The 22,046-nt window shown below is 42.1% G+C and overlaps 1 protein-coding gene across 2 annotated transcripts; it reads right to left on the reverse strand.

Annotated features, from left to right (window-relative positions):
• Positions 1 to 38: 38 nt before the first annotated feature.
• LOC132955847 (CDP-diacylglycerol--glycerol-3-phosphate 3-phosphatidyltransferase, mitochondrial) lies at positions 39 to 20,805 on the reverse strand. Of its 2 annotated transcripts, none has more exons than XM_061028900.1 (11): positions 20,635 to 20,801; positions 11,809 to 12,019; positions 10,004 to 10,081; positions 8,933 to 9,032; positions 8,644 to 8,833; positions 7,433 to 7,611; positions 5,691 to 5,890; positions 5,064 to 5,355; positions 4,061 to 4,209; positions 3,834 to 3,964; positions 39 to 596 (listed from the first exon to the last, which is right to left on the reverse strand). In XM_061028900.1, exons 1-10 carry the CDS (start codon positions 20,748 to 20,750, stop codon positions 3,845 to 3,847), a joined length of 1,635 nt encoding a protein of 544 aa, XP_060884883.1. In that variant the 5' UTR covers positions 20,751 to 20,801; the 3' UTR covers positions 39 to 596; positions 3,834 to 3,844. The 2 variants fall into 2 exon arrangements, with proteins under 2 accessions (XP_060884883.1, XP_060884884.1); XM_061028901.1 differs by lacking the exon at positions 39 to 596 and adding an exon at positions 1,333 to 1,685 and having other exon boundaries at positions 20,635 to 20,805.
• Between the last annotated feature and the right edge of the window lie 1,241 nt (positions 20,806 to 22,046).

Genomic DNA, 22,046 nt, shown 5'->3' on the forward strand with positions numbered 1-22,046 from the left:
CTCCCTAACCAAACAAAAAAAAGTCAAAACATCTGAAGTCATTTTTAAAAACTCACATAATTGTCCTTTAATTTACAAAGGTAATAACACATAGACACTGTACATTTAGCTTTGATTCCTGTTCCTGTAAACTCGCTCTTAAACGGTCATTAAGGCTCCTCGAGGTTTTACCCGTGTGCACTTCAGGGACTTCCACTGATGAAGTCTCTTTTCTCTTTTCTGAAACATGCAACATGGATCTGGAGAGATGTATAGAAGTTTCTTTGTTAGTAATACTTAAAAAAAAAACAGAATCCCAAAGTGTGATTGCGTTCACTGTTAATAAACTAACAGGGTAACATTAGTTGTAAACCAAAAGATCTTGAGTTTACATAAAGAAGGGGATTAACCCCTGAATGCACCACAAGTGGCTCCCCCGTGTGTGTCCGACTTCCTGCGACACACCGATGAGCGTAAACCCGAGATGAAGTCCAAAAGTCTCCCAGCATGCCGTTCACACCGAAGCATGTCCGACTGTCCCGTTCTGGAGGAGAGAAGCGACCTCCATAAAAGAGCCCCGAAGATCAGGACTGAGAAAAACTGAAGCCACGCACCCCCTGCACAAAACACACAGAGAAAAAGTCTTCAAAGACTCTTCTTTCAATCAGGATGAAAAAGCATGAAAGAGGCTGAAAAGAAAAAGAAAATAAGAGAAGAAATTAGAAAAAAAAAAATCAGGGGAAATGAGAAAGTATCACCTCGCTGAGAAATGCTAAAAAAAAAAAAAGTTGTATGACTTGCTATTTTTGTAAACATCATTAACATCTTCACAAATATACAAATTAAGCTGTTACTGAAAACTAATTTTACATAAATAAATCTGGCTATCATATGCAGACACATGCAGGAGGCCCTTATTGTACATGTTTATGTGGCTCAGGTGGTGAGTTGAGTAATCCCAGCTTCACCACTAGAGGGCAGCTGTGTCCACCACACCAGCATGTTATTACCAGGATCAATGATTGAAGCTGTGTGGACGTCAGCCGTCTCTTCACCACGCTGACCCTCACACGAGTCTGCACAACACAACACAACACAATACGACACGAGAACCGTTTGGAGAAGCTCCAGCCTATTATCAACAGATTCTAACTATAGACCTCCTGCAATGTCGATTAGGATGTGTGGTTGTTTGTTTTTGTCCCTCTACACGGAAAGGCTATTGTTGGAGGGACACGTTTGTTTTTTCCTCTTTCAGGAAAAAAGAAAACAAAGAGACGTGTGGTCAAGTTGACAGATGACAAAACCAGACAAAACACAAACACCAAAAAAAAAAAAAAAACTGCTTGACAATCCTGGAAAAGTTACTTTAATCTACAAAAACAAGTTTTTTTCAAGACATAAGCAGAGCGTTCATTTAGCAGATTGTGTCACTGCTGCTCCTTTAGTGAAAAGCTGAGCATGTGCGTTATGTGTGGATATAACGCAGCGCTGTGTACAGAGTCTGTGTGGATAAGTTCACTGACTGCAGCAGGCGGTGAGATGACATTATCAACGATAGGTTACTGATTAATGTAGACGCACGTGTTCCCAACAATAAAGACTCGCAGGGATCACGCTCCGTGTTCTGCTGCACTAAAAGTAAACAGTCGTGTGTGACGGCTGGTGTTCCTGTTTGTTTGTGTCAGCGTGTCCCTGCACTGCTCCTACACGCACACACAGCAGAGGAGCAGAGAAAAAAAAAAAAGCTTCAGTTAAACCAAACGGGCTCAATACTCACATTTGTTTTTCAGCAAATTTCACAACATTTTACATTTGAATCCATTTTCATCGTCAAATTTTCTGATTCTGTCCGAGCCTCCGCATCACACAAATCATTAACCCTATGGTAATGAAAAAAAAGTCAAAGTAGGTGGAAAAAATGATTTTAAATGTGGGCGACTGCCATCTTTTGGCTTCAAAGCGCCTCTTTAGAAACGAATGGGTGACGTCACTGAGACTACGTCCATGTGTTTAAACAGTCCAACCTACACAAGGAAAAAAAGAAAAAAAAGAAACAATGATCCAAAAATGTTCCCCCGAGGATTCAAATGAATATTAGTGATGCTGTGGATAAGCTAAAACAATAGAGATGCATTTAATCTGTTTACCGACCACACAGGGAAAAAGTGTTTGTACATCAGGTAACAGAGAAGTACGAGTGTAAGTTAAAAGACTTAAACTGGTACATGATAAGTTATAATGCATCATGATAAGATATGTGACTGATTCTCTGGACAACCACGAGTTATTTGCTGATATCATAAGTCTGTCATAATACAATTTTTGATTTGATTCATTTCAGGTGCCTGTGGTCATTTACAGTAAGAAGAAACGTTACAATATCAGTAACATTTGACATATAAATAAGATATTTAAGAATATATTGATCTGCATTAATCTTATATATGGATCTGGGCGCAGTAGCAGCTTGTGTTTGGGACTTTTTAATCCTCCTTATCAAGACAGATCCTTTTTCTCCTTGATCAAAATTAACCCTCTAGTGTTTTTTTTTTTTTTTTATTAATTTAGTGATTAATGAAATAAAATCTTCTTTTTTTTTTTTTTTTTTTTAATTAATTGAGTGATTAATGAAGTTGTTTGAATTGGAGCGAGAAGCTCTGATTGATTTTTAAGTAACTGCAGGAGTTTAAAGTTGGTGAAGATCATGACGGCACCGAAGAGGCTTTCCTGCTGTCAACTCTACATGTTTCACTTCTAGCCCGAGGTCACAGCAGAGTGTGGCGGGGCGACCTCTCGAAGTGCCTCTTGGTTGTGTAATAGTGCGTTTCTTTTTAACCTTCCCCGACAAGCGGCACTCCAGTTCACGTCTTTGTCTCTGAGGTATTTTTACATATTCTCACATAAAACTAAACAATACTTGAGTACTCAATCAAGATCTATTTCCTCTTGGCAGCAGATCACACAAGTTTTTTTTTTTTTCCATGACTCCATCCAGGTAGCGATAAGACGCCACCCATTTACCGTCACCATCCCGCCTGTGACCCGTCCTGTTCTGAGAAACAACAGAGAAAAAAAAATGCTGACTGTCTCCTGCTCTGGAGATCTGTCCAAACACTGAAACACTTCTACAAACTGAACCTAAAAAAAAAACTAAAAAAAAACCTCACACTGTTAGTCTCAGGGTTGATCTGACTTCACTCTTGTCAGGTCCAAACAGGACTCACACAGAGACCACAGAGTCAAATCATCACCATAACAGCGCGCTGACTCACTGCTCCACTCGAGTGAATCAGACGACTCTCCTTCACCGCTCGCACTCTGCTGAGTCGGGCTGCTGGGAAGACGAGGATGGGACCCGTGATTTTAAGACGCACCACAATGACTGCAGGCATTTCTAAGAAACCGCAGGCCGCTTTACTACGTGTCGGTCTGTCTGTGTTTCTGTGCAGTGTGTTCAGGGAGGTTTTTCGTCTACTCGGCAGTAAATCCTGACTGAATAAATAAAAAAAAAATAAAAAAAAACAACAGACCATTCTTTAGAGCAGTGAAAGGTAGCACTTTGCTTGCTCTTAAAGCTCCTGTGAGGAGTTTTTGGCTGGTTATGAAACAGAAATCGTAGTGAGGGGGTTTGAGTCGTACCGGGCTGATGTGGAAAGAACTCAGCATCTGTACACGGTGGTACTGCTCGACCAAACTGAGCTGACTGGTGCCTCAGTTTTGCACCAGTCGGCGCACAAGTATTGGTAAGTGCATCTTTACAACCTGCCTGATAATCTCAATGTCTCGTGTTTTTCTTATATTCCCCCTCGCTTTGAAAACAATCCCCTGCGTGTATGCGTGTGTGTAACAACCTGGTGGCATCTTAGAAGAAGTTCTTGATGAGCGGCGTGACCAGTTTGACCCACAGCTTGACGTGGCGGTCCGGCTGCTCAAACGTGGAGTCGGAGACCTCCGAGGAGCGCCGGTACAACGTCTCCTGCTCCTGAGAGTGAAAACACAGGTGTGAACCCAGGAGTCATTCATCATCATCATCATTATTATCTCTGGCGGTGGTTAAAGTAAACACAAAAGAGCCGACCTCCTGCAGTTGGCTCTGCAGCTCCTCGTTCTCCGTTACTATGGCGATTTGGGCCTCCAGGTCACGGTGAACCGAGCGGTAGCCAAAATTGGGCGAGCCGATTAGCGTGAGGCACGGCCGGCCCTGCCCCTGGAGGTAATACCACAGACCTGCAGGGGAGGAAAAAAACTGCAGTGAGCCGGCGAGGAGGTGAGGGCTCCAGCAGGGAATTCTGCCGGCGCAGACCACAACTAAGAGGAAGCACATGCAGAAATCCCCGACGTGGATCCAAAAAAAAAAAAAAAAAAACCCAAAAGCACGAGAGTGAGTGAGTGTACATCCTTGTCCTGAGGCTACGACTCAATGACTGTACAGGCCCTCGTCTCTCACGCTGAATTCCTCTTGAGACCACAACAACAGCAGAGAGCAGAGAGCAGCCGGAGTGATGTGTGTAAACATTTCCACTCAGTCAAAGTGAACTAGTCTGGAAAGTGTTGTTAGTGAGTAAAGTGGAAGTCTAGTAATCAATCCACAAGATGTTAAAAGTCAAACTAAATTACTTGTGCTTCATAAAAAAGTCCGGCTCGCGTCCGACACTTGCACAGATTTCTGAGGTAATCAGCGAAATGAAACTCAAATGTAAAGACTTTTTCAATCAACAACTGTTCACACAGATATTAGAAAATGTGAAATGATGTGTAGAGAATGCAGATGCACAGCTAAACTAATACATGAAATATTCCGGATGCGGGCTATGCTTTTATTCTGACTTCTTTTTTCGCTTTTTCTTGTGTCATTTTGTCATTTTCTTGTGTCATTTTGTCTTCATGTTTTGAAGTTTTGATCCGACAAAACAAACAAAGTTAAAGACACTTCGGTTTCTTGTAAATCTGTAAACGGTTTAAACACTTTGCATTTACTAAAAAGATGATTAAGAAGAATAGAAATGTTTGCAGCCTGAACTATAGCGTTCACACAGACCGGTTCTCTGTAAGGATATCCTGTGTGACCCCCCCCCCCCCACCTTTAGCGTGGAAGGTCCACTGTGACCTGTGGTACTCGTGCAGGTGTATCCTCTCCTGCTGGCCCAGCCGGCACACCTGGTTGTAAAACTGTCTGGCGATGTGGATGTACGCCGCGGGGATCGCGCCGGCGACGCCCTTGGCTCCGAAGAAGCCGTTGACCTCGGGGGAGGCGGTGAGGATGCGGTAGCTGGCTCCGGCCCCGAGCACCAGCCCCATGTACGCCCGGGTCAGGTTGAAGTAGCCCGATGTTAGAAACACAGTGGAGTCCGGCCCCGCGTCCGTCAGCAGCCGCTGCGGGTTCAGAGAGGAAGTGGAAAAAATATAAAAGAGCTGCAGGTACGGACAATGTGACAAAAAAGATGCTGTGCTAATAACAGAGAGGTGCAACACTCTTCACTTCTTTATGTTTCTTCATACTTTATCCTGAAACTGCAAGTGCAACTGGACTGAATGGTCGACATAGACCTTGAAAACATCCAGAATGAGCAGTAAATTAATCTCAGATCTCTGCTTTTTCAAGTTTGCGTAAGTCGGTTTCTTTACTGTGCGGCTCAATTTAAATTTAAAACCACAGCCTCTGTCCAACGGGGGCGCGTCGGGTGTACTTTCAGGTGCAGGGTGCTCACCTGTGTGACCTGCTCGTCCACCTGGATGCCCAGCGGTTTCATCTGGACCAGGGGAAACACCCAGGTGTCCTCCTCCCCCTCGCCCGCCCCCTCGTGGTCGGAGTCCCCCGAGCTGTTCAGGAGCCGCTGCCTCACCTGGGCCGTGGTCATCACCTCCATGATCCGCTGTCTCGCCGCCACCGAGAAGTCCTGCCTGTTGCCTGGTTGCCATGGAGACACACAGAGTGAGAGGAACGCACGCGGGTGAGGAGTCGGTCGAACTGACCTCTGGGTCACAGTGATCTGAGCTCGGAGAGATCACTTTCAAGTCGTCAGAATTTTGGACAAAGGGCGTGAAACATTGTTTCCTGTGTTTCTGAGACAATGGACAAAAGAAAAGACTCTGAACTCATTTTACCAACCACATCACTTAATCTCTTAAGTTCCCGTATCACCAGCTTGTCACTCTTTCTGACATTTTTTGGCAACTCAGCTCACAAACAAACCACTTCCTCATAATCATGACTTGAGAACCAGGTTAACTATATGCATATTACATTCCTCACGTCACTCTTCAGGGCTGCAATGCTTGAACTGGAACAAAACATCACTCTTCAGTGGGTCTTTAAAGTCACTCAAACAAACCAGGCTGTCAGGAAGCGAAGGAAACAAAAGCTCTAAACATCAACGCACTCCTTGAATCAGTGTCAAAAAAAAAATAAATGCACGCATGCAGACACCGCACCGCGCCCCCCCCGAAACCATCTCGCCATTGTTGTTACTACCGCCGAAGACGGTACGGAGGGGGATGAGCGGGTTGTTAAATGATTCCTCCTCCGTACAGTGTGTGCAGATCGAGACACGAGCTGATCAGACCGGTTTTTTTTTAAGCAGGCTGTAAAAATGTTAATTTCTGCTGTAGAAACGGGCTTTTTTTTTTTTTTTTTGACTGAGTGTGTCTGTGACTTTCTGTTCTTCTGCAGCCTGCCTCCAGTGGACACTCGATGAACTGCAGGAATTTTTGCACTTCAGCATCGGCTTCATTTTTCATTAAACTGTTAATGGACCGTCTCAGCACATAATAAATGTAATGTACGCCTGTTTGGTTGTCTTTTCTGTTGGGTTTATAGGACTATAGTCTCCGTGTGTGTGTGTGTGTGTGTGTGTGTGTGTGTGTGTGTGCGTGTGCGTGTGCATGTGTGCGTGCGTGATTGTACGGTGTCCATATCATCTTCCAGCAACACTCTGACATCACAACTCTATTCCTGGTGTTCGTTAGCACGGCGGTCCGATCCTGTAGACATGATGTCATTCACTCCTCAAACTAACATCCTGGCAGTCTGCGCTCCAGTTACGGACACACAGCACCAGTGTGTGTGTGTGTGTGTGTGTGCGTGTGCATGCGCATGTAGTGAAAATCCTGACAATTTCACATCCGACTGCATGGCTAGCCAACCGCAAGAGCTCTCTTAATCTCTCTCACTGTACTCTCTTACAACACGCGCACACACACACACACACTCTCTGACCATCATCTATTGGCCCCTTTCTAAGCTTTCAAGCTCCATTAGTGAAACCCATCGGCTCCTCTTGCTGAAAAAACCCGAGCAGAAAGTGTCAAACTGTGTCAAAACATGTTGGAGGGTAAATATGTGTGTACACATGGAGAACACACTCACACACACACACACACACACACACACACACTCACACACACACACACACACACTCACACTCAGGGGGGGGGGGGGTTTGGTTTCCACCTTTGTACGGATGCACCATCCCCTCCAGCATGGTGACCGAGTCGTCGGGCTGGAGCTGCAGGGAAACGTCACCGACGGCCTCCACCAGGTCCGAGAAGAAGTCGGCGACCTCCCCGCAGTTCTCCAGCAGCACGTATCGGTCCTGTCTGTTGGTGAAGTACGAGTCGCTCAGGTTCGCCCTGAAAAAAAAAACGAAACACAGGAAGATTTAAAAGAGGAGAGAGAGCGGACAGGAGTTTTGCTTAACGCTCTGGGAATCGCTTCTTTTTTTGGGGGGGGGGGGCATGCAGCAAAATACCCCCCTTAATTTAATTATTTAAGCTAAGACGCTGAATTTCTTATTAAAACTCTTTATTTCTCCTCCTTGTACATCTGTCGCAGCTTTTTTTGCACAAAATTTTAACGTTATTTTAAGAAAAGTGATCTTTGACAAAACAGAAAAGAGAATCTTGTGCTGGGTAGAAAATGTCAGGACTGAAGAACAACAAAAAAACAAAAGAGCTAAACACTTGGGTTTATCTGATTTTGAATGAGCTAGATGTGTGATGTATTTATACATTTTGTTTTATTTTGTGTATTTTTTTTCATCATTAAGATGTGAGTCTTATTTGTGATCGTAGTAAGTCCTTGTTAATATTAAAACATGAAAGGAAACGGGAAACAAACAACAACATGCTGACCTACAAACACAATCAGATGTTTGAGAACGTTCTGGTATTTCTGGCATGTAAGAGGATACCACTTTATCTTCTTGGATACGTGACAGTTACTCAATTTGAAGGAAGTCTTCATGAATGAGGACTTGAAGGCTTGTTTTTTTAACAGCTGCAGGTTGATTTTAAATATGAAAGCCATCGTGGTGATTGTGTTAATCAGTCTCTCTTGGTTTGTTCTCGTAGTATTCTCAGTTTCTTTCCTGCAGATTATCGCTCAGGTCAGTGAAGGCAGCGCGAGCTGATCTTAAACCGAGTGGAAACCACACAAACAGGCATCCTGCCATCGCGGCTTGGAGCACAACCAGTGGCGCTCGATGGGAAGCTTTTCCTCGAAATAGTAGTAAAAACACCTGCGCGTCCATTTAGAAAGAATTGTGCAAATATAACGTGGACTGAAACCAGGGTGAAAAGCAGGACACCACTTTTGAACTTCAGCTGGAATTCAAACAAACTCATTTTTTTTTTAAAAAGACGGACGTGTCGACGCCGACGTACCCGCTGATGATGATGCTGTCATCGAACAGGTAGACTTTGATGTGCTGCACCCCGATGGTCTCGTTGAAGCGCTGAGGGACGAGCAGCCGCAGCAGCCCCCTCAGGTCCGGAGTGTGATACAGAGAGACTCGCATCTGAGAGGTGAAGCGCTGCAGCAGCGGCAGCAGCATCGTTCTCGAGTTTATCTGACCTGCACGTTCAAATAAAAACACACGGAGGAAAAAGTCAGAAAAAAACAAGTGTGGATTTCTGAAATCTAAAAAAATCTGATGGACGTTTGTGAACGAACCTCGTGAGCCGCGCGTGTAGTCCAGCAGCACGGAGACTTTCAGGTCCGGATCATGACTGTTCTCCTGTGAGCGCAGTAAGGCTTCCTCCATACAGTCCACCTTAACAACAACATCAAAACACGATCACAAGAGTAAACATCATTTCACTCCTAACACAGTGTTTGATTTGCAACGAGTAAATAAAGCTCCTTTGACTTCACGTTGCATGTTGTGTGCCCTGCCTTCAGCTCCAGATCCTCCTCATGGCCTGAGTTTAGTTAAATGTGGAGCACACGTGGGATCGTCGGTATCAGTAAATCCTTGAGAGCGGGGTGTTTTTTTTTTGTTTTGTTGTTGTTACCGTCTTTGGGGTGAACTCACACCTGCAGTTTGCATTCTTCAGGGCTGAACCACAAAACAGACTCGCATTTTTCTACTGGAGCGAGGTCAGGTCATTGTGTCGAGCTGCAAAGCAAAACCTGCGCTTTCATAATATCAGTGAATCAGAGTCGGTGCTCGACTGGCTTTTTCCAGTAATCCATCATCCTGTGAAGTTACAGAGTTCAGTGACCAGCACATCTGATTCAGACGATTGGAGCTGAAATTAAACATGTTTGACTCGACTTTGCCTTTTTTTTTTTTTTTTTTTTCTGAAACTCACTTACAGAAAAAAAAAAAAAAAAAAAAAACCAACAACATAAAAACAGCTGAACATGAGCTCGATTCCAGACTGTGGTTTTGCTCCAGGATAATGTTGTTATGCTAGGCGCTCTAAGCATGAAGAACAGCGGGCTATCACATGCCAACAGTGGTCTCCTCATTCCCATAAAGCCTTGCAGTTTAGGGTCAGTCCTTGTAGCTGGCCTGGAGTACATTTTCAGTCTGAACAAACCACACTGCGGTTCTCCCGAGGAGGACTCTGACTCACATTTTCTGGCATCTCTGACCAGTTATTTGGCACGCACAGATGTTTGGATGCCATTATTCTCACCTGCTCCAAAGTAAAGACGTAAATGATTTGAAAGTTTTTGCTTCTCTCTCTCTCTCTCTCTCTCTCTCACTCTCACACACACAAATACTTCTCTTCTCACCAGCTCCTGCTCCAGCTGGCCTGTTCCCAGATACAACGAGGCCATCACCACTCGTCTCTTCGCCGTCTTGATGCGAGCCTGCGAAGCAAAGCGAAGCAAAGAAAGAAGGGAAAAAAAAAAAAACGGTGAATTTGAGTGTGAGGAGTGTGTGAGGAGTGTGTGAGGAGTGTGTGAGGAGTGTGTGAGGGTAACAAACGTCAGAAAAGAGATAGCCCCTTAAAACGACTAAATTCTTATTCTTTGGAATACGTCGGGCATGTTTGGAATTTAAGGATGAGGGAAAAAAAACCTGCAAGTTGCAAAAACTGTTGAAGTAACATCGATGAGTAGCTCAGAGTTTGAACACAAGTCTGAACACTTGGAGGAGATATTGATTGATCAGCGTTCAGTACATTTTACTTTGGTAAACAATATCCCTTTGTTTTTAGCCTTCTCTTCATTTGGCTTCCAAATCTATTTTACATACTTTATTAATCCCCGAGGGAAATTCTGGCTTACACTCTGTTACTGAAAGACGTGCTTCTCACACACAGCGGCCTGAAATACACACACATGCACAAACAGGACCTGTGGACACGCACTAGTGGAGAGACGTGAGAGTGAGGCTGCTACACGGGCAGAGCTCCAGAGCTGTTTGGGGGGGGTTCGGTGCATTGCTCAAGGGCACCTCGGGGCAAGTGCCCTGGCACCTCTCCAGCTACCAGATTTCCAGACTTGGTCCGCCCAGGGACTTGAACCGGCGACCCTCCGGTTCCCAACTGTCCCTACAGACTGAGCTACTGCCGCCCCGTTCTGGGATAACACAACACCAAACAGCCTGACGCAACAGCTAGAGGGTGTGTGGTTTTATGTGTGTGTGTGTGTGTGTGTGTTCTTGTGGTGTGTGTGAAGAAAGTGATACATAATTAAAACAACACAATGGCATTCATTCAGTGTTGAGCTTTTCCCAGCTGTGGATGTTGAAGGTTAGTGTCGATTTAAAAGAAAAAACAAATGACATGGTTTTGTGACTCCCGCCCACTCACACCCGTTAGACATGTTTAATGACTTTTTATATAACGCTCGCTCGTTGTGACTCACGCATCAGTGTGTATGTTAATTGTGTTATCTTTGGACCCCAGTTCACACAGAGATGGGAATATATCAGCGGTCGCAAAATCAAATAATTGGCAGAGAACCCCCCCCCCCGAAATGAGAATCAAGACGCTTTTTAAAAAAAAATTCAATCTAGTGTCTTAATTTTTGATCATTTGGATTCATGGTGAATAATAGTTGTGTGCTTGAGGACTTTCTGTTTGGCTGTGACAATGGCAGCGTAAAAACAAAAGAAAAACAGAAGCACATTCCTGTGTGGTTGTTCGTGGAGCCGGTGAAGAGGCTGAAGTGTGAGGCAAAAATCTAAAGGATTCCAGTGAGGTGACACACAGCAGGCGTGGGGCTACGTTACCTTACATCACATTCTAACAACCCAGTTTTAACAGAGTTGTAGTGATCGTTTTAACCTTTAGACATCATCCCTGTCAGATTCTTTTTCATAGTGTTCCAAGCTGAGAGCGTATTAATCGAGCATGAAGTGTATTGACGATGTAGGGAGTAGACGAGTCACAAACAAACTTTCACTCCTGTCATTTGCATTTTGCTTCTCTGCCAGCTCAGAGTAAATAAACATCGTCTTCTGGGAAAGCTTTACTTCCTCAAATACCTTCTCTGCTTCATTAATCATCAACCTGCCACAACACATGACAACACATGACACTGCAAGAAAAAAAAAAAAAAAAAAAGTGTCATTTCATGGTGACACCTACCTTCATGGTCTGGTAGAACTGGTCAGGCGAGGTGAGGACGTGGATGTGGGTGCCCGGCACCCTGAAGGCGGGCACGTGCTCTGCCATCCATCTGAAGTGGGAGCAGAGGCCATCTGTGCCCTGAGCTCCTGCTGACCCGGTGGGCCTGGAAACGTGGCGGGGGGCTGGGTCGGCTTCGGCCAGGAGGGGAGCTAACAGGAACACCGAGGAGCTGCAGGACACATGGGGATGTCAATGAAGGAGTTCAGCACAAACTAAGCAAGAATATTCCCTTTATTATTCCACTCCATATCTGAATTGTTAGAGCAGGAGAATATTTAGCAACTGGTTCATGTTTAGTTGTGTAAACTGTGCAATAAGATGAGGTTGAAGAGGAAATGTAGCGGACTATAATTTGGCAAGTCTTTGGTGCAAATTAGTGATTCAGAGCAAATTGGTTTTCTCATCTACAAGTCTACTTCCTTCATACCGTCTGACCCACATCAGTCAGAAGAGTACAAGGACCTACCACCTTCAATTCCAGAAACTTTAATCACTGCCCGTCCCAAAAGTCAGAACTGAACCGGGGGGGGGAAGGCGGTTAAGTTTGCTGTTCCCTTTACTTGGAAGGAGTTACAAAAAGAGCTGAGACTTTAACGAGCTGCTCTCATTGGATGATTTTAAGAGGATGTTAAATGACTTGGCTGCGGACACATCTGGCTGGAGATGTTCCCCCTGAAGTGTTTGTGGATGATCTTCACAAAATATTTGCTTTGTGAATTTGTTTTTGCAAAGCTGTGACAAGAAATTTCCCCCTGGGGGCCAATAAAGTACTGTGTTGTATTATTTGTGTCTTTTAATGTCTTTCTTTGGAATTGTATTTCTGGCTGCTCGTTGTTTATGTGAAGCTCTGTATATTGAGCTGCTACTCAGACATTCTTGAAAAAGAGATTTTTAATCTCAATATTTTCTTTCTTGGTTAAAAAAAAAAAACTTTGGAGGATCTACTGCAGTCTTGGTTTTTGTCTACAAGTGTTCAGTTTTAGACATCAGCAGCATGTTTGGGGTCCTTTTCGTCAAACAAAGAAAAAGAAGGTAAAAAAAAAAAAAAAAAAAAAAAGAGTACGCGTGTCCAAATCAAAAGGTCATCAAACCTTTAAAACGCTGTTTTCAACAACAGCAAAAAAAAATAAAAAATAAGACCAAAAAAATGTTTTTATATCTTTTTAATCTGACTAACGTCAGAATTCTTGGAAAATAATTTCAGAAGAAAATTCATTATTTTCATTGCCAGTAATCTTCTTCCGTATGAATAAGTTTCTGTTTAAAAAATTAAAAAAATCTCCAGTTTAAAAAAAAATACTTTGCAGCTGTTTGTGATTATTGCTTAAAAACTTTGGCTTACATGTTATTTCTTTGTTGATACACTGATGGACTTTATTTGATATACTAATGGACTGAATGCTTGTGATGTTTAAGGACGCAGATCAAAGCGATGGAGCGGTACATCTGGGTTTTTTTTTTTGTCCTCAGTGTCCTTAAATTCACCCCGATCATCACCACAGCCCCCTTTTGTCTGCTGTACAATCTCACTATTCTGTCTGACAGAGCAACCACATGAAATAAAAAAAAAACAGGGTGGAGTGATATCCTCACACAACCTCAGATGCCGCCTGTTTGAAGTGACTCTATTGAAATCCTTTCTACCTTACACTACACACACACACACACTCATATGGTTTAAGTTTTGGTTTGGATTTGACCCGCAGAAACTGTCTACACGAAGTCGGAGGAAACAAAAGTCTGTTTGACTGTGCAGAGTCTGAAGTTGTGCAGCAAACAAAGGGAGGGGATTTCTTCAACGTTTGGGATCGGACTCCTATCATAAACACACGCATCCCTGAATGAGCCTCATAACAAGAACGAGAAGTTTCTCATGCACGTGTGGCTGGTGCTGAATGTCCCAGTCCTCTACAGCGGTGCAAATTAAAAGTTATCTGAAAGCAGAACTTATGGCTTGGCTGAATGCTATGGACATGGCTAGGGCCATGAAGGAGCTCTCAGCTTGGTCATGTCAGGACTGAGGGGAGGAATATTAAATCAGCGTTAGATAAAAGACTCCATGAAACAGGCTTCAGAGCAGGTTTATTAATCCCCAGATTCAACATAACCGTTCTCTATACATGCTATGGAAGCTTGTTTTTGCATTGTAGTAACACCGACTTGATAACTGGGTTTTATTTAATGAGGTTAGGCGCTAATTTAATTATGTGGTTCTCTAGAACTTCCAATGAATAGAGGAGCTGTTTGTTTTGGTTCATCACGGCGCCACATTCCTCTCCATATGAAGCGTGAAATGGAACAAAAAAGGATCCGTCAGCCTTTGCCTCTCGTCTTTCCTCGCAAATCAAAATTCCCCAACAGTGAGCTTGCGTGATCTCATTTTATTCGCATTAGGTAAATTAGATGATTGGTCCATTTTTCCTGGAAAAAGTTACGTTGGATGACGCATCCAGACCGTCACCCACCTGATAGGAAGGATGAGGGCGGCAGAAATAAAACAATGTTTTTTAATTATTATTTTATTTTCCAAGAATTCTGGGATTCAAGTAAGAATCTTAAAGTTAGACTTAAATACCCAAAAACTTACTGAAAATGTTCCTGAAATTTTCCATAGAAAGAAAGTTTCTCAAACTTGCAACAAATTTCTATTCAAATTTCATGAAAATATATATAAAAAATTCAACTGAAAATTCTTCTGAAAATGTCTATATATATTTTTTTTCCCCCGGAAAGGAACATTTAATTGAAAATTCCTGAAAATTTTCTAAAATTCTGGAATATTTCTAGAGAAAATTCCTGAAAATTTGCCTTAAAATTCCCTAAGTTTGCAGGATTTCTGGAAAAGTTCCAGTGAGAATTCCAAACCTTTATGAAATGTTTCTTCTCAGGTTGTGGTCAGGCTTAATAAATGACCAGGAGAAACTCATGGCCTGGATATCTAGAATAAACAATCTGGATATCCGCTGAAACATTGGCTGTTTCCCAAACAGGCTAAATGGTAGTTGATGACAGCTGAAGGGTTCAAAGATCATCTCCTCTTCTAAGAAGGCTTTCAGGAAAGGTTTGAATCCTGGCTGCAGAGATTCATCAACTATCTCCCTCTCATGTTAGGTAATGAGGCCTGGCTTACAGTCAGGTGCTCCAGTTTATCCACAAAGGCGTTGATTAGATAAAGGTGAGGGCTCTTCCATTAGCTTCTTTCACACATGCACTGCACTCCTGAAATGTCCTGACATTGTCCAGGACGGCTGCATGTGTGAAATCTGATGACCAAATCTGCTCATCCTGACTTCACCCAGGTTTTTTTCTGCCAGCCCCCGAGAAAATGTTTATAACAAAGTCCGGATGAAAACATCTACAAACAACTTTTAGTGGTATTAACCAGATACAGCCGCCATTATGGAAGACTCCTCCTCCTCCTGCACGGAGAAAAATAAAAAAAAATTAAGATTTATTTTTGGGCTTTTTGTGCCTTTATTGTAGGAATAGGATAGTGGATAGAGTCCCTTTCTGATAGAAAAGGACAGCTTTCATTAAAAGTAACGCATGAACACCAAGATTCCTTCAAGTGTTTGTGTCGGCGTGTCCCCTCAGGAAACACTGAGGACTCTTCAAATAATGTAAATGATAATCTCCCACTGTGAGGTACATATGTGAAAAGCAACACGGCAAATTATCTATTAAACATGAGGATTTCATGTATGAAAGGGGCCGTATCGAAAACAGAAATTAAAATCTTCTGGTACCTGTCTTAAAGCAGAGATGCACTGTCATGCTGATGTCAGCTTTAAACAGGAAAGACTTGTCTCCAAATAGCTACCATAACTTGGTAAACCAAGCGGATGGTTATCGCTTTATGACTTCACTTTAGAAAACAAACAAACACCAAGGTCTAAAGCAGTTGTTCCCAAAGTGGGAGTCGGCACCACCTGGGGGTGGTCGTCCTAAAACATATAAAAATGACTTCAAAAGGAATATTTTTTTAGCTTAGTCTGAGATCAAATCCTAACTCTAATGCAAATTCTAGTTCTAAATGTTGATCCACGAGAGGATGATCTGATTAGATAATGCAAAACCAAATGTATTGCAAACAACAGCTGCAGATAAACTGAGTTCGTTTTTTTTAACCAAAAAAAATGAGTTCAAGAGATGACCTATGTTCTGAATACGGTGTTCAGGCGGTTGTGTTCTTTTCTGTCGAGTACGGTCTTTACCTGCTCTTTTGTAAAGCGCCTAGAGATAACAACATGAATTGGCGCTTTACATTGTTATAATTGATTGTTATAATACCAGTGTTCGAATAGGCCTGTTAGTGTTCCCGGCTGTTTAAACCACCTGCAGGGACAGTGGGGGTCTCCAGTCTTTAGCATCTTATTTTAGGGGTCATGGGCTGAAAGTTTTATTTAAACAAATATAATACACCACATATTGTACCATACTTAGTAAATAGTAAATAGTAGTATTAATGATGTGCTCTCGTTTGTCTGCTCAGTCACAAACACATTCCAAAAACGTTTCCTGCTGCCAGCTTCGACTCTGACAGAAACCAGCGATACAGAGCGGAGGTCTGTGCGTGTGTGAGTGATAAGATGATAGATGACAGATTCTGTTGGCAGGCTCCGTCATGCCCAAACTATGTTTTTTTTGGCAAATAAAGTCACCTTCCAGGAATTCAACAGTTTATGAGCAACAGTGTTTCGATTTTTATCAGGACGCCAAATAAACCACAAACATCCCCCGGAACGCTTCAGTGTTATCTGAAAGTGTAATGAAGTCAACGATCTCTGTTCCGATATCTTCTGCAAAAAGCTGCAACTAACAGCAGGCAACTGTGTTTCCCTCGCTGTCGGTCGCCTTCCGACTGTTTTCCGTCATCTGAACGTGGATTTCTTTTTCCCTTCATTTGCAACGGTGTTGAAACTCTCACCATTTAAAGTCAGCAATCTTTTCTTTATTCATACAGACAAAGAAACACTAACAGAGACCGGAGAAAACAGAATGGACAGACTTCCCATTAGTGACTGAAAGTCTGATTTTTTCCAGGAATTGTCCACCATCCTGTACCTCCAGTACCTAATAAACTGTAAAGGCATTGATCAGAGAAGAATGGACTCAATCTCCATTATGTTAACTCAATAACTACTAAGAGACACCACCTTTACACTGTTTACATTTCATACATTTTGTATATATTTATTTTTCAGTCTTATCTTATATTTCTTCATTTACTGTATATATGTGTAATAGTCATTTTTGAGTGTTTATTGCACAGTCTTTACATTTCACTGCACATCTGTATGAGCATGTGACAAATTAAAATCTTGAATCTCTGAGATGATAACCTGTGTATTACCACTCAGATGTATAATAAGGAAATAATAGCTGAATCCACTGAGCTGCTTCATGCAATTTCAAGGTCGGTGCAGTATAAACACTCGATATGCCACACAAAGGGAACTATAAAGGGTATTATTTGCAGAAGACTGTAGTACAAAAAAAGTACATAAATAGAGATCATACTAAACACATAGCATCAGATATCAATTCCACATAAACATAAACACTTTCTTCTCACAGCAGTGACATGTTCACATATTGTTCACGGCCTCTTGGCACTTCCTACATTACCTGTTGTTCAAACAGATAAATGTGGCTTTGGTGAGTAACTTTAAGCACAATAGGTAATGATAGTGCTGAGATGCACTGTGGGATAAGTTGCAGAAAACTAATGAAAGACAGAATTAAAATCAGGTCTGACGACAGACAGACAGAGATTTACCTCAATTAGAAATAAAGTAATAAGCACAATGCGGAGGGCGAAGGCAAATTTCTTCATGACTATTATTGAAGATGCAAAAGGAAATAACAAAGTTATATGGCAAAATATTAATAAACTAATTGGTAGGCAACCTAAAAATTTTGAAATAAAACTTAACAACATACCTGTGCAAAATCCCTCAACTATAGCCACTGAAATGAACAAATACGAGATAACACAACAGTTTACCCCCCCCCCCCCAACTGTATATATAACCTTCCTAATCCCAATCATGCGGCTTTTAAGATAGCGGAAATATCTGAAGTGGAGGTGATGAATATTATTAACTCCCTCAAACGGTCAAAATCCAAAAGATGTGTCTGGACTCGACACACATTTTTAAAAATTGTATAAAGAAACATTAATTTTACCAATCACACATTTGCTTAATTTATCCTTTAAACGAAGTGTAGTGCCGTCAGCGTGGAAGCTTGCTGTTATCACCCCAATTTTTAAATCTGGTGATAAAACAGAAATGGCAAATTACCGACCTATCAGTATTCTACCCGTAATCTCCAAAATAGCAGAGAGGTGGGTCGCAAAACAACTGAATATACACTTAAATAATGGCCACACACCCCTGCAGCCGATGCAGTTTGGGCTTCGTAACCACCATTCCACAGAGTCTGCAAACTGCATTTTTGTTGAAAAAAATCAAAAGGCTTCTGATACCGTCAACCATAGTGTTCTTATCTCAAAATTAACTTGTTACAATTTTCCACAGGAAGCACTACTCTGGTTTGAATCATACTTATCAATTAGAAAACAATGCGTGTCCATCTCTGGCACCAAATCCTCTTACCTTGACTGTCCAACAGGGGTCCCACAAGGCAGTATTTTGGGACCTATTTTATTTACTATTTACATAAATGACCTTCCGGCAGCGTGTAAAAATGTAAACATTCAAATGTATGCTGACGATGCCGTTGTTTTTACACAGGGGCAGAAATACTCACAGATTTTAACAACAGCCATGACCCAAGTGCAAAGCCGGGTCAAAGATTCATGTCTTCAATTAAACGCACAGAAAACGGCCTGCACGATGTTCACGAAACAGCCAACCAGCCTTCAGCAGTCCGGCGTTTACCTGGAAGGTGTAGAGCTCAGTCTAGCTAATGAGTTTAAATATTTAGGCCTAACACTGGACCCAACATTAACATTTAAAAAACACATCAACAAAGATGGTAAATTTTAATATAAACAATTTTAGACAGGTAAGATCCTTCATGTCTATCAATGCTGCTCGAATGTTTTTACACTCGATGATTTTTTCACATATTGAATACTGTATAACCACATGGTCACTCGCTGCTGGCACAACACTTAAACCAATACGATCTCTTTTTAAAAAGTCCATAAAAATCTTTGACAAAAAGCCATTTTCGTGTCACCATTGCACCGTTTTAGATAAACATCATTTACTAAATTTCCATAATTTTGGTTCATTTTTAAAAATGCACGTTTTATATGTAAAATTTTGCACGGACTTGCTCCTCCTCCTCCTTTGAAGGACTTTATAAAGCAGAAGTCTGCCAGCGGGATCGGCACCAGGGGGGCCGCAGCCCGAGGAGACTGCGAGGTCCCACGCGGACGCACTACATTCGGACAAACTGTTCTGTCAGTCAAAGGAACTGAATATTGTTTATATTATATATAATATAATATTATTCTCCCACTCACAATAAGAGACTCACAAACATGTGCAACCTTCAAAACACACCTCAAACAGTGGATAAAAGAAAACCAAGTCTGTCACCACCTTTAACCTTTAACCTCTATTATTGTCTTGTGTCACTTCAACTCAATCAATCAATCAATTTTTATTTGTATAGCGTCAACTCATAACAAGTGTTATCTTGAGACACTTTACAAGAAGCAGGTAAAAGACCTTACTTATTGCTATGTTACAAAGATCCGGCCTATCCATCATGAGCACTTTAGCAAAGCAGCAAAAGTTACAGTGGTAAGAAAAGAACTGCCTCATTAAAAGGCAGAAATCTTCGGCCGGATCCCCGGCTCATGATGAAACAGCCTTCACAGGCCTAGACTGCGCCGGGCTTGGAAGGGGATAGGGGGAGAGATGGGATATGATGCAGGAAGAGGGATAGGGGGTGGGGGGGTGGGGGGAGGTAGACCGTCCATCAGCAATCCGGTGGGGAGGGGAGGGGAGGGGGTGTGGGGGGGTTGTGCCTTTGTATTTTATCTTTCTCTGTTACCTGCCTATAGGGACAACAGATGGAAACTAGCACTTCTGCTATAATCTGGCATTTTTACAGCTGTTCATTAATATGCACTGTCCCTAACAAATAAATTAAATAAATAAATAAAAAGTTGAGTCCACTGTTTGGGGTTAAAACAACCTCACAAAACCATAGATATTTCGATATAGATATTGACTGAATGTATTGCTCACAGACCCTAAAATCTTCATCTGGCATGCTGAGTGTTTGTGTTATTTGGATGAAGGAGAAAGTTGTTTTATTGAGTCACCATCACTCACCCACCCTGTGCTTCTGAATGGACCTAAACAACAAGAGGCAACACGAATATCAACCGCAGGTGTGCTGATCCGAGATATTATTCATGCATGTAGTCACAGCTTGATGGGGAAACGTCTAAACCCCTGACATGATGGGACAGCAGCAGCAGCAGAAGATGTCAGACAGTCCATGTGTTACATAAACCATCAAGAGGAACACCATGTACAGAACTAAAAGTTATGAAAACCTCCATTCCCCCTGCAGGTTAGATTCTGTTTTCAAATTCAGGACGTGAATGAAACTCAACTATTAGGTGCACGTATGTGGGAAGCATGCTTTCCATTTAAAAGAAGATCAACAGAATGACACAACGTCCGACATTTAACCCGTTAGCAGCAACAACATTAGCAAAGCGGTCTCAAAAAAAAAAAACACAGTTACGCGTTTATTTATTTTTGAACTTCGAGGATTAACCGAGTCGCTTACCCTCCTCTTCTATCCCGTGCACGGAAGAGTCGGTCAGATATTCGGGTAAAAACCCCGGCGATGGCCGGTGTGTACATGGAGTGCACCAGCCTCCTCCAGGACATGGGAGCCGCCATTGCTGCTGCGGAGAAGACTTTTGAAAAAACTTTATCGACACAGTTCCGGGTTCACAAACACTCTTGTAACTGGTGTTGTAAATTAAGCCTGAAATGCTGAATTGAATTCAAATCGCTTGTTATGTATTTCACTTACTTTAACTTTGATAAAAAACGTAGATAAATACTGCGGTACTTGTATCTGTTTGTGTTTTGGTATGAATTAAATGTCTTTAAATGCCCTCTAGCGGCCAGAGTACGAACTACTTCAAAACTTCTGTTATGCAGTTAATCATTTCTCAAATTCTCATTAAAACTTAGATCAGACACCACGGATTTCCTGACACACCAAGATAACATTTGCATATCCATTGCCTGCTGCTGGAGTCTATTTTTGTTTCGTATCACTTGTTAAGATCTTTGTCCTCCTCTGTGTGAGCACATGATTCATTCTGGTCGTTTATCGTAGCTGTTTGTTTAAGCTCCTGTCTGCAGGGTGTGTAATAATTTACACAGTGTTTGGCTCAACCTCTGATTGGAACAGGACCTCGCTCCACCCATATATCGCCTTATTATCATACGCCAAAGACTCCATTGGAAGGCGGGTAATAGTATGTTGTTGTAATTGTTTTATAGGTGTTGTATTCGTCTTATTAAGACGGTGACAGTAATCTCTGTCTTTGCTATTACTCAACACAAAGAAAGGCACGGATTGAAAAGTATAACTCATGTATAGGCTGATTGGATTGACACTGTACTTCCTTTTCTGCTAAATACTTCTGAGTGGATTACATCTTTAGTGTTTTATAGTTGAGGTTATTGTGGATTTAAACATATTGGGTTGGATGCAGGTCATTAAACTTACAGTATATGAAGTAAGAGAGACTTGCTTCTTATACATAATGCACAAATAGTAACAAACTATATGAAAAGAAAAGAGAAGAAAACAACACTGACCAAGGCCTTTCAGCAGAATGTTTGCATTTTGCTGATAACACACTTCAAATGAAGTAAGACTTTGAATGCACGACTTCTGCTTGCAATGGATTTTTGCTGGTAGTTGCTCAAGAGCACTTACAGTAAGTCAGATACTTCCTGACACGACATGAGGGCCCGAGGGACCTTATCTTTAAACCATTGCCAGCTCGCAGCGGGTAAAATGTTAATCATCTGTCACGTTACATTTCTGAAGCCTGACCAGAAAATGGAAATGTTGACTATCTCAAGGTAAGGCTTTTTTTTTATTTTATTTTTTTATTACTTATTGATCCTCAGTGGGAGAAGTTAAAGTAGCCTACATGCAGCTGTAGAAATAGT

Source organism: Labrus mixtus, chromosome 21 (genome assembly GCF_963584025.1).
Source record: "Labrus mixtus chromosome 21, fLabMix1.1, whole genome shotgun sequence".
Taxonomy (NCBI): Eukaryota; Metazoa; Chordata; class Actinopteri; order Labriformes; family Labridae; genus Labrus; species Labrus mixtus.